This window comes from Coregonus lavaretus, assembly GCF_964263955.1.
Source record: "Coregonus lavaretus genome assembly, chromosome: 28".
Taxonomy (NCBI): domain Eukaryota; kingdom Metazoa; phylum Chordata; class Actinopteri; order Salmoniformes; family Salmonidae; genus Coregonus; species Coregonus lavaretus.
This window is the reverse complement of record NC_140015.1, coordinates 28576284-28588946: the sequence shown is the minus strand read 5'-3', so window position 1 is coordinate 28588946 and position 12663 is coordinate 28576284. Positions and strand designations below refer to the sequence as shown.

General features: G+C 45.3%; 1 protein-coding gene across 1 annotated transcript in view; it reads right to left on the bottom strand.

Annotated features, from left to right (window-relative positions):
* The window catches only part of LOC311103697 (cytohesin-3-like), a 53769-nt gene extending 52887 nt beyond the window's left edge, over nucleotides 1–882 (bottom strand). Inside the window, exon 1 of the mRNA XM_084145312.1 lies at nucleotides 749–882. Coding sequence (XP_084001438.1) covers nucleotides 749–767 — 19 coding nt within the window. The 5' untranslated portion in view covers nucleotides 768–882. The remainder of the gene's footprint in view (nucleotides 1–748) is intronic.
* Between the last annotated feature and the right edge of the window lie 11781 nt (nucleotides 883–12663).

Sequence of the window (12663 nt, the reverse complement as noted above, 5' to 3'; positions counted from 1 at the left end):
CTGAGCCGATTGTGCTTATGTCCACTCACTCACACACACACACACACACACACACACACACACACACACACACACACACACACACACACACACACACACACAAATACACACACACACACACACACACACATTCACAAAGCATCTAGTCATGGAACTAAGCCAGAGAGAGCACTCTTCAATTAGTCATAACTTTATATATCACAGAGCAATGCTTGAATTAGCCTTGAGGCTTGTCATACTTTTCAAACCCTACATATGGAATGACCTGTTGAGCTTGCCTGGAATGAGTGTGGAACTGACCTGGTGACTGAAGTCTTAATAATAAGCCATGGGTGTGATGACTGATGGTTCTGTTTCAGATTACTTCTCATGGAACCATGAAACATGCTCATAACTGGGTCGCTATACCATACACGAGCGTAGGGGGACATGTCAATTGTCTCTCAATGTAGAGGGATAAAGGTTCGCATTCTAGATGCCTTCTATTATTTTCGTATTCTTTCTTCTTCTATTATTTTCTAACGTCATCCCTAAATCTATTGTAAGTAACATATAACATAGACATAATGATGATTATAGTATTATTATTATGTGAAATATCACAATAACTCAATGGAAATACATTGTTAACCTGATTGTTGTCATTAAACCGGCCTTAGGTCCTGCTGTAGCCTACCCAAAATGATCCTAGTGCACATAAAAGCACAACGAAACATGAAAGATACACATACATGTGAATGGGATGTACCTTGATTGTCTTCGTCCATGGCTGAAGGGGAAAGGTCCAAAAAAACGAGTTCGGATCGCTGAAACTTGTTGTATGAATATGGGGTAAATGATTGAAATGCGCGTTTTAATTTGTATGGTGCATTTGCAGACAGGTTGACCTCAGAAGCCGCGTATTGTTTTGGGGAATATTCTTGCTCTTGCCACCAATGCTGGAATCACGAGGCAATCCGCTTGGATATCCGTCATCAGTGTAGCCTAGCTATTTCAGATGGAACTGAAACGGCGACGTCTCTTTTCTAGAGTGATCACTGATCGGTTGCATATTATCCGACAGATACGCCTTCACTCCACTAGTATCGGAAGAGTAGGCTATCCCATTCGAGCTCCGCTACTCGGCTTCTCCGCTAGACAGACAGGCAGCTTTCACTGTACGTCATCATCATGTACCGCCCTGTGGAGCGACGAAGACAAACCTGCCCTCATGTGACTGTACTGTACAAGGGCTGTACTGTATTGTAATCTGTGAGGGAATTATTCAATCAAATCCCCAGATCAGTGATGAGGTAAAGCATGTGTAATATAGGCCTGCATATGAAATCATTTCTCAATGTTGCTTCACCTTGTTTTCCACACTTGTAGTAGGCTACGGTGTGTCCTATGGTCACTGCATCTGGTTTCTTTATTTGACAAAGAAAATATGCTCATTGTGTGTGTGTGTGTGCTGACAATTTTAGAAACAATAATTATTATATTATCCTCTCCAATTTAGACTATACTGCAGGATCTCTGCTTGGTCCAGTAATAAAAACACCGAAAATAAGGATACCACTATGAGACAGGGAATGGTGCTGGGTAGTGAATTGGTATCTGATTCCAAGCCCAGAACAAACACTCACACAAGCAGTGAGAACCAGCCAGTGTGTAGGCCGATAGCAGGGAAAAGGCACACACACACACACACTCACACACACACACACTCACTCACACACACACACACACACACACACACACACACACACACACACACACTCACACACACACACTCACTCTGCGCCTTTGTTTCTACTACACACATGGTTTCAATTATCGCATTCCTGCCTCTTCAGAGAAAGAAGGGGGGTCTCTCTTCCTGTACACATTACTCCAGGGGTCAAGAATGAACAGATGTTTTAATGTATTCATTCATTCTTTCATTTGTTTATTTCATTTCATTTGTCTCCCGAGTGGCGCAGTGGTCTAAGGCACTGCATCGCAGTGCTATCTGTGCCACTAGAGATCCTGGTTTGAATCCAGGTTCTGTCGTAGCCGGCCGTGACTGGGAGACCCGTGGGGCGGCGCAAAATTGGTCCAGGGTAGGGGAGGGAATGGCCAGCAGGGATGTAGCTCAGTTGGTAGAGCATGGCATTTGCAACACCAGGGTTGTGGGTTCGATTCCTATGGGGGGCCAGTATAAAAAAATAATGTATGCATTCACTAACTGTAAGTCGCTCTGGATAAGAGCGTCTGCTAAATGACTAAAATGTTTATTCATTGATGTCTCTTACAAAAATGTTCCAGAATTGAATGCGTCTTCTTATACAGAGATACAATTGCGAAGACAAACCCCTATAAACTGAAACGTATGGAGTGTGAAGCATCCAACTGATTTCCCTATAGCTTACATACTGTAGTTTATTTTTGAACAACATGTGAAACACAAAGGAATAAATGCAGTTGTGTGTGAATATTCTTCGCATCACAGACTCCACCATTCCACTTTTAGTGGTTCTAGAATTCCTCTGCAGTCCAAACATTACATCAGCATGACACTACTGGGATATTATGACAACCAAAACCAGAACCAGAACTAGATAAATCCAGAATGATCCAGAATGATTCAGTGTAGTCCGGTTGGGATGGAGTATTTGTTGGTTCACATGGCAAATAACAAACTCTAACACCTCTCTGTTTGCTGCTCCAGCAATTCATCCTTAATTCAACTGATATATACACTCTTAGAAAAAAGGTGCTATCTACATTTACATTTACATTTACGTCATTTAGCAGATGCTCTTATCCAGAGCGACTTACAAATTGGTGCATTCAACTTTTGATAACCAGTGGGACAACCACCCTTTTTATTTAATTTTTTTAATGGGGGGTGGGGGAGGGGGGGGTAGAAGGATTACTTTTATACTATTCCAGGTATTCCTTAAAGAGGTAGGGTTTCAAGTGTCTCCGGAAGGTGGTCAGTGACTCCGCTGTCCTGGCGTCGTGGGGGAGCTTGTTCCACCATTGGGGTGCCAGAGCAGCGAATAGTTTTGACTGGGCTGAGCGGGAACTGTGCTTCCGTAGAGGTAGGGGGGCTAGCAGGCCAGAGGTGGATGAACGCAGTGCCCTCGTTTGGGTGTAGGGTCTGATCAGAGCCTGAAGGTAAGGAGGTGCCGTTCCCCTCACAGCTCCGTAGGCAAGCACCATGGTTTTGTAGCAGATGCGAGCCTCAACTGGAAGCCAGTGGAGTGTGCGGAGGAGCGGGGTGACATGAGAGAACTTGGGAAGGTTGAACACCAGACGGGCTGCAGCATTCTGGATAAGTTGTAGGGGTTTAATGGCACAGGCAGGGAGCCCAGCCAACAGCGAGTTGCAGTAATCCAGACGGGAGATGACAAGTGCCTGGATTAGGACCTGTGCTGCTTTCTGTGTAAGGTAGGGTCGTACTCTGCGAATGTTGTAGAGCGTGAAACTGCAGGATCGGGTCTACAACCTAAAAGGGTTATTCGGCTGTCCCCATAGAAGAGCCCTTGTTGATTCCAGGTAGATCCTTTCAGGTTCCAAGTAGGACCGTTTTGGGTTCCAGGAATCAAATAGGGTTTTAGTTGGAACTAAAAAGGGTTATCCTATGGGGACAGCCGGAGAACCCTTTTGGAAGAGTCTACACTACGTTTTGCTCAACATACTCTTTGTCACCTTTGACTTATTTCTGTGGTTGTTTATTTTTCTCCAGCTCCTGTGTTAAGTTGACTTCCATAAACACTCTATTTTCAACCTTTAACACCACAGCAACTGAAACTGGAACTACAGTATAAACAGGGCCCTTAAGTTACACCTGGATAACCCCACAACGCCTTCCGGCTACCAGGTAAAACTGAGGGGGAGGTGGGAATATAAACCTTGGTCCAGTGGCTACACCCCCAGACGTTGTTAGCTTTTTCTGCACTCTGACCTTCTGCGTAGCCTGTGATGATCTAGCCGTGTGTTTTAATAGGAGCATAATGCTGGGGGATCATGTCACTCAGCTTGGAGAGAGGAGAAGAAAGGGGAGAGCTGAGAGAGCTGGGAGAGCTGAGAGAGCTGGGAGAGCTGGGAGAGCTGAGAGAGCTGAGAGAGCTGGGAGAGCTGAGAGAGCTGGGAGAGCTGGGAGAGCTGGGAGAGCTGGGAGAGCTGGGAGAGCTGGGAGAGCTGAGAGAGCTGGGAGAGCTGAGAGAGCTGGGAGAGCTGGGAGAGCTGAGAGAGCTGGGAGAGCTGGGAGAGCTGAGAGAGCTGGGAGAGCTGGGAGAGCTGAGAGAGCTGGGAGAGCTGGGAGAGCTGGGAGAGCTGGGAGAGCTGAGAGAGCTGGGAGAGCTGGGAGAGCTGGGAGAGCTGAGAGAGCTGGGAGAGCTGGGAACACATATGTGTTCCTGTGTTGAGTAGGAGTTTCAGGGAATGATTGGAAAAAAGGGGAGCGCACAGGGAGATGGGGGAGTTTTGGAAGGGGGGGCTCCCGACCAGGCTCTCAGTTTGGTGTGTGTCTGTGTGTGTGTGTGTATGCGCTTGTGTGTGTGTGTGTGGAGGGGGGTGGGGGTTCCGGTTTGGGGCCCATATGTCCAATCCAGTCCAGGAAACTGTGTGTTTTCTTAGTTTCTCTCTTTCTCCATTTCCACTTTTCCACTGGGCGGGACCAGCAGTTTGAATTGGTTACCATGCTGTAGTTATTCAAGCAGAGAATGGTGAATTGGTTACCATGCTGTAGTTATTGAAGCAGAGTATGGTGAATTGGTTACCATGCTGTAGTTATTAAAGCAGATAATGGTGAATTGGTTACCATGCTGTAGTTATTGAAGCAGAGTATGGTGAATTGGTTACTATGCTGTAGTTATTGAAGCAGAGCATGGTGAATTGGTGGAATTACATTTTCTCCATCAAGTACATTTTATAGTAGATGTGGAGTACATTTTTCTCTCCATCTCTGTCTTTCTCTCTTACCATATCTCTCTCTCTTTCTCTCTTTCGGTCTACCTCTCTTTCTCCATCCCCTTCTACCCTCTCTCTCACTCTCTCTCTCTGTCTCCCTTCCTCTCGCTCACCCTCCCTCTCTCTGCCCCCCCCCCCCCCCCGTCTCTCTCGCTCCCTCGCTCTCCCCCTCCCTCTCTCTCACCATCCTTTTCGCTCACTCTTTCTCTCCATCTCCCTCTCTCAGGTTGTGTTCCTCTCTATATAAATGTCATGTTTATGTGTTTATGAGAGACAGTCATAACACTGAGCACTGAATCTGACCCAGATATCCTGAGTGTTGGGGGGAATGTAAACTAGTGGTCACAGCAACGCCAGATCTAAACTAAACTCAAGTGGATAACCCAAGCGTGTGTGTGTGTGTATATGTGTGCACTCAAATGTGTGCATGCATGTGTGAGTGCGCGTTCGTTCGTGTGTGTATGTTGTGTGTGTTGGAGCATGGGAGTCACCATAACGCTGGTATTTATTTGCATTCTTCACTTCTAGAATAATAGAGAATGAATCCACCCAAAATAAAAGGCACCACATTTATTGGAACAAAAGCCAAAGTGTCAACCATGTAAGCCTGTTTAACTTCTTAAAACCCAACATGTGCTAGCCTTTCTGGCTGACTACCAGGGCTATCTCTCTCTCTCTCTCTCTCTCTCTCTCTCTCTCTCTCTCTCTCTCTCTCTCTCTCTCTCTCTCTCTCTCTCTCTCTCTCTCTCTCTCTCTCTCTCTCGCTCTCTCTCTCTTTCTCTCTCTCTCTCTCTCTCTCTCTCTCTCTCTCTCTCTCTCTTAGTGTGCCACTGCGGGCTGATGGCGGTTGCTGTATGCCTCGAGGGTGCCCATGGCACCGCATCTGGCAGATTACGCTCTCCCTCACGTCAGAAGAGACGGCTGCGGCGCCCGGCGCTCCTGACTGACTTCACGTGACCTGATTGAGCAGTCAGAGAAACATCACGACTTCATATGCTCCAGTCTCCACGGTAATGCCAGGGGGCAGGTTAGTGGTTACCTCCCCCCTCAGCCGCCAACTCCCCAACCGTTGACCCCAACTGCCGAACGACCCCCACAACGAAATTACCCCCCAAAACCCATTCACCTCATAACCCAGTCAGGCAGAAGCTGCATTACATACAGTATAGCTGTACAGTAGCATCACACCAGATTTACACATTGGCTTTCCATGGTGGTTGTAGGGCAACATCTTTTCAATATTTATATAAACCCAGAATATATGATTTATAAAGGAAATGGGTGTATTGGTTTAGTATTTGGGATGTATGAGTACACCCCACCAATTGGACCACGAATTCTGAAAGAGTCTTCACTGTAAGGGGTGCTGATAGTTGTCCTGTTTCACATGTACAAGTGTCTGGTATGAAAGAGTGGAAAGAGTGAGAAAGGGTCTTCACTGTGTAAGTCAGATTGAGATGTAGTCCTCAGTGAATAGCCACATACTGTATATCCTAAATCTATAGCATATCAAATCAAATCACATTTTATTTGTCACATGCGCCGAATACAACAGGTGTAGACCTTACTGTGAAATGCTTACTTACAAGTCCTTAACCAACAATGCAGTTCAAGAAATAGAGTTAAGAAAATATTTATTAAATAAAATAAAGTTAAAAATAAAATAAAAAGTAACACAATAAAATAACAATAACGAGGCTATATACAGGGGGTACTGGTACCGAGTCATATATATCCATATTACTGATCAGAGAGTAACCAAACTACACGTCTTACACCAAACTGACCATAAGTTTACTCAGAGAGTGACGGAGTAACTTCCTTTACATTGGAGAATGAAAGGAGGGCTTTCATGAGGTCTGATACTCTCCAATTACCCCATTGGTCAGGTTTGAATTGGCTTGGGGATGCCCTAAAAATAGCAGTCTAGACCAACATCAATATCCTTTCATGCTTGGAGATGCCCTAGTTTATTTTGGGAGTGTCCATTATACTCTCATGATTTGACCCGACACAGGGCCCGGGCAACACAATGGATGGACAGCAGTAGAATAGGTCGGTATGTTGTATTAGAGTGTATTGATTGTGTGTATTTCTATGCTGACCTCACAAGAGTGAGTTTCCATGTAAATGGACTATAAAGTTATCGTATCATATCGTATGGAGTCAAGGGTTGCCATCATAACTAGGTTGATGATTCTCCTTCTTCATATAGTCTATAGCTTGTGGGCATACACTGAGACAAGGGATATGGGTGGGGGATGGTGGTGGTGGTGGTGGTGATGGGGGATATGGGTGGGGGATGGTGGTGGTGGTGGTGGTGATGGGGGATATGGGTGGTGGTGGTGGTGGTGATGGGGGATGGTGGTGGTGGTGGTGGTGATGGGGGATATGGGTGGGGGATGGTGGTGGTGATGGGGAATATGGGTGGGGGATGGTGCTGGTGGTGATGGTGGTGGGGGATGGTGGTGGTGGTGATGTGGGATATGGGTGGGGGATGGTGGTGGTGGTGGTGGTGATGGGGGATATGGGTGGGGGATGGTGGTGGTGGTGGTGGTGATGGGGGATATGGGTGGGGGATGGTGGTGGTGGTGGTGGTGATGGGGGATATGGGTGGGGGATGGTGGTGGTGATGGGGAATATGGGTGGGGGATGGTGCTGGTGGTGATGGTGGTGGGGGATGGTGGTGGTGGTGATGTGGGATATGGGTGGGGGATGGTGGTGGTGGTGGTGATGGAGGATTTGGATATGGGTGGGGGGATGGTGGTGGTAGTGATGGGTGGTTGTGGTTGTGGTTGGGAGTGGGGTCTGGGGTGAAGGTTGAAGGGGCGACTTCCTGTCTTGTAAGTGGGGCGAGGGGAGTTCAGATACTCAATCCCAAATTGACCTTTAGCCACAACCCTTACGTACTTCATGTATATGTGAAAAGACTGGATAGGTATTCTTATTGTGGTAATAGCTCCATCTTGACATATATTTACTATGGTAATACTGTAGCTTCATCTTGCCATATGAGGGGTATACTGCAAAGCAAGAGCAATGACTTAGCCAGCTAACTTGCCTTAATATTCTGGAGATTTATTTTTATTTTTAAGGATAACCTTGAAATGGGCATGGTCTAACTCACTCAACAACCCAAAATACATATCTAAGTTTAGCTTTCTTAATGAATGGTTGTTTATCAAAGTTAGCCGGCTAACTAATTGATCCTGATTTGTAGTATACCCCTCTGATTGGCTAGGTGGAATTGCCACTATATTTACTCCTATCCAATAGGGGGTAGGGGCGAGGGGTCAATTTGGATTCTCCATCGCCATCCCTAATACCACTTAAAACACAGGCTAGACTACCCGACTGAGGTAGGAGTTGAGAGGGGTGGAGGAGGGGGGGGTCCGGTTTGGGCCGGGCAGGGGGATAGGGTGACAGATACTTCCTTCCCTGTGGGGGGCGAAAGGGGATTGAGAGGGTGGGTGTCAGTCCATGGGTAGCAAGGAGTAAGGGAGTGAAAGGGGGAGCAGGGGGGAAAGTGGCATAACAGAAGCCACAGGAAGCTCTGTGCGGCAGGACTTCCTCTTTACGCGTTGTTTGCTATCCGACTCCAATCTCTTTCTACTTATTTTCCAGCCATCAGATCTGCCTGAAGTTTGGATCTCATCTGTGAAATTCAAGGGCCCAAATGAGTCCCATGGTCTCTGTTGTTACTCTATCTGGGTATGGTTGGTCTGGGGGCATACAAAGACAGCACTGTGTCCAGGAACAAGGAACGTGCCAGTAAGTAAACCAGGTTCCTCTCATTGGTTATGCCAGGTGCCTCTCATTGCTTATGTAACTACGAGTAAGTGTCAACGACTGCCTCCACACACCTCTGGAATTTCCTCTTAATATTTATATTCTCGTAATGCAGAACGCAGCTGTCTACCAGTTCTACCTGCTGTATGTGTTCATGAACACAAAGTATTGACAGATAGATATTGATACAGATGATAAGCCTGATTTAATTATTTTTAATTGGACAATCGTCACATTTTAGACTATAATTTGGTACATGAAATGTATATCTATATATATATCTATCTATGTATAAATGTATATATATACATATATATACTGTATATATACAGTCGTGGTCAAAAGTTTTGAGAATGACACAAATATTAATTTTCCTCAGTTTGGCATGGCAATTTGCATATACAGTGGGGGAAAAAGTATTTAGTCAGCCACCAATTGTGCAAGTTCTCCCACTTAAAAAGATGAGAGAGGCCTGTAATTTTCATCATAGGTACACGTCAACTATGACAGACAAATTGAGAGAAAAAAATCCAGAAAATCACATTGTTGGATTTTTTATGAATTTATTTGCAAATTATGGTGGAAAATAAGTATTTGGTCACCTACAAACAAGCAAGATTTCTGGCTCTCACAGACCTGTAACTTCTTATTTAAGAGGCTCCTCTGTCCTCCACTCGTTACCTGTATTAATGGCACCTGTTTGAACTTGTTATCAGTATAAAAGACACCTGTCCACAACCTCAAACAGTCACACTCCAAACTCCACTATGGCCAAGACCAAAGAGCTGTCAAAGGACACCAGAAACAAAATTGTAGACCTGCACCAGGCTGGGAAGACTGAATCTGCAGTAGGTAAGCAGCTTGGTTTGAAGAAATCAACTGTGGGAGCAATTATTAGGAAATGGAAGACATACAAGACCACTGATAATCTCCCTCGATCTGGGGCTCCACGCAAGATCTCACCCCGTGGGGTCAAAATGATCACAAGAACGGTGAGCAAAAATCACAGAACCACACGGGTGAATGACCTGCAGAGAGCTGGGACCAAAGTAACAAAGCCTACCATCAGTAACACACTACGCCGCCAGGGACTCAAATCCTGCAGTGCCAGACGTGTCCCCCTGCTTAAGCCAGTACATGTCCAGGCCCGTCTGAAGTTTGCTAGAGTGCATTTGGATGATCCAGAAGAGGATTGGGAGAATGTCATATGGTCAGATGAAACCAAAATAGAACTTTTTGGTAAAAACTCAACTCGTCGTGTTTGGAGGACAAAGAATGCTGAGTTGCATCCAAAGAACACCATACCTACTGTGAAGCATGGGGGTGGAAACATCATGCTTTGGGGCTGTTTTTCTGCAAAGGGACCAGGACGACTGATCCGTGTAAAGGAAAGAATGAATGGGGCCATGTATCGTGAGATTTTGAGTGAAAACCTCCTTCCATCAGCAAGGGCATTGAAGATGAAACGTGGCTGGGTCTTTCAGCATGACAATGATCCCAAACACACCGCCCGGGCAACGAAGGAGTGGCTTCGTAAGAAGCATTTCAAGGTCCTGGAGTGGCCTAGCCAGTCTCCAGATCTCAACCCCATAGAAAATCTTTGGAGGGAGTTGAAAGTCTGTGTTGCCCAGCGACAGCCCCAAAACATCACTGCATTAGAGGAGATCTGCATGGAGGAATGGGCCAAAATACCAGCAACAGTGTGTGAAAACCTTGTGAAGACTTACAGAAAACGTTTGACCTGTGTCATTGCCAACAAAGGGTATATAACAAAGTATTGAGAAACTTTTGTTATTGACCAAATACTTATTTTCCACCATAATTTGCAAATAAATTCATTAAAAATCCTACAATGTGATTTTCTGGATTTTTTTTCTCATTTTGTCTGTCATAGTTGACGTGTACCTATGATGAAAATTACAGGTCTCTCTCATCTTTTTAAGTGGGAGAACTTGCACAATTGGTGGCTGACTAAATACTTTTTTCCCCCACTGTATGAAGAGTGATCAGATAAATTGCAATTAATTGCAAAGTCCCTCTTTGCCATGAAAATGAACTTAATCCCCAAAAAACATTTCCACTGCATTTCAGCCCTGCCACAAAAGGACCAGCTGACATCATGTCAGTGATTGTCTCGTTAACACAGGTGAGAGTGTTGACGAGGACAAGGCTGGAGATCACTCTGTCATGCTGATTGAGTTAGAATAACAGACAGGAAGCTTTAAAATGAGGGTGGTGCTTGAAATCATTGTTCTTCCTCTGTTAACCATGGTTACCTGCAAGGAAACACGTGCCGTCATCATTGCTTTGCGCAAAAAGGGCTTCACAGGCAAGGATATTGCTGCTAGTAAGATTGCTCCTAAATCAACCATTTATTGGATCATCAAGAACTTCAAGGAGAGAGGTTAAATTGTTGTGAAGAAGGCTTCAGGGCGCCCAAGAAAGTCCAGCAAGCGCCAGGACCGTCTCCTAAAGTTGATTCAGCTGCGGGATCGGGGCACCACCAGTGCAGAGCTTGCTCAGGAATGGCAGCAGGCAGGTGTGAGTGCATCTGCACGCACAGTGAGGCGAATACTTTTGGAGGATGGCCTGGTGTCAAGAAGGGCAGCAAGGAAGCCACTTCTCTCCAGGAAAAACATCAGGGACAGACTGATATTCTGCAAAAGGTACAGGGATTGGACTGCTGAGGACTGGGGCAAAGTCATTTTCTCTGATGAATCCCCTTTCCGATTGTTTGGGGCATCCGGAAAAAAGCTTGTCCGGAGAAGACAAGGTGAGCGCTACCATCAGTCCTGTGTCATGCCAACAGTAAAGCATCCTGAGACCATTCATGTGTGGGGTTGCTTCTCAGCCAAGGGAGTGGGCTCACTCACACTTTTGCCTAAGAACACAGCCATGAATAAAGAATGGTACCAACACATCCTCCGAGAGCAACTTCTCCCAACCATCCATGAACAGTTTGATGACGAACAATGCCTTTTCCAGCATGATGGAGCACCTTGCCATAAGGCAAAAGTGATAACTAAGTGGCTCGGGGAACAAAACATCTACATTTTGGGTCCATGGCCAGGAAACTCCACAGACCTTAATCCCATTGAGAACTTGTGGTCAATCCTCAAGAGGCGGGTGGACAAACAAAACCCCACACATTCTGACAAACTCCAAGCATTGATTATGCAAGAATGGGCTGCCATCAGTCAGGATGTGGCCCAGAAGTTAATTGACAGCATGCCAGGGCGGATTGCAGAGGTCTTGAAAAAGAAGGCTCAACACTGCAAATATTGACTCTTTGCATAAATGTAATGTAATTGTCAATAAAAGCCTTTGACACTTATGGAATGTTTGTAATTATACTTCAGAATACCATAGTAACATCTGACAAAAATATCTAAAAACACTGAAGCAGTAAACTTTGTGAAGACCAATACTTGTGTCATTCTCAAAACTTTTGACCACGACTGTACACTACCGTTCAAAAGTTTGGAGTCACTTTGAAATGTCCTTGTTTTCCATGAAAACATACATGAAAGTAGTTTGAATAGGAAATATAGCAAATTGCATAGGAAATGTAGTCATTGACAAGGTTAGAAATAATGATTTTTAATTGAAATAATAATTGTGTCCTTCAAACTTTGCTTTCGTCAAATAATCCTCCATTTGTAGCAATTACAGCCTTGCAGACCTTTGGCATTCTAGTTGTCAATTTGTTGAGGTAATCTGAAGAGATTTCATCCCATGTCTCCTGAAGCACCTCCCACAAGTAGGAGTGGCTTGATGGGCACTTCTTACATACCATACGGTCAATCTGCTCCCACAACAGCTCAATAGGGTTGAGATCCGGTGACTGTGCTGGCCACTCCATTATAGATAGAAAACCAGCTGACTGCTTCTTCCCTAAATAATTATTGCATAGTTTGGAGCTGTGCTTTGGGTCAT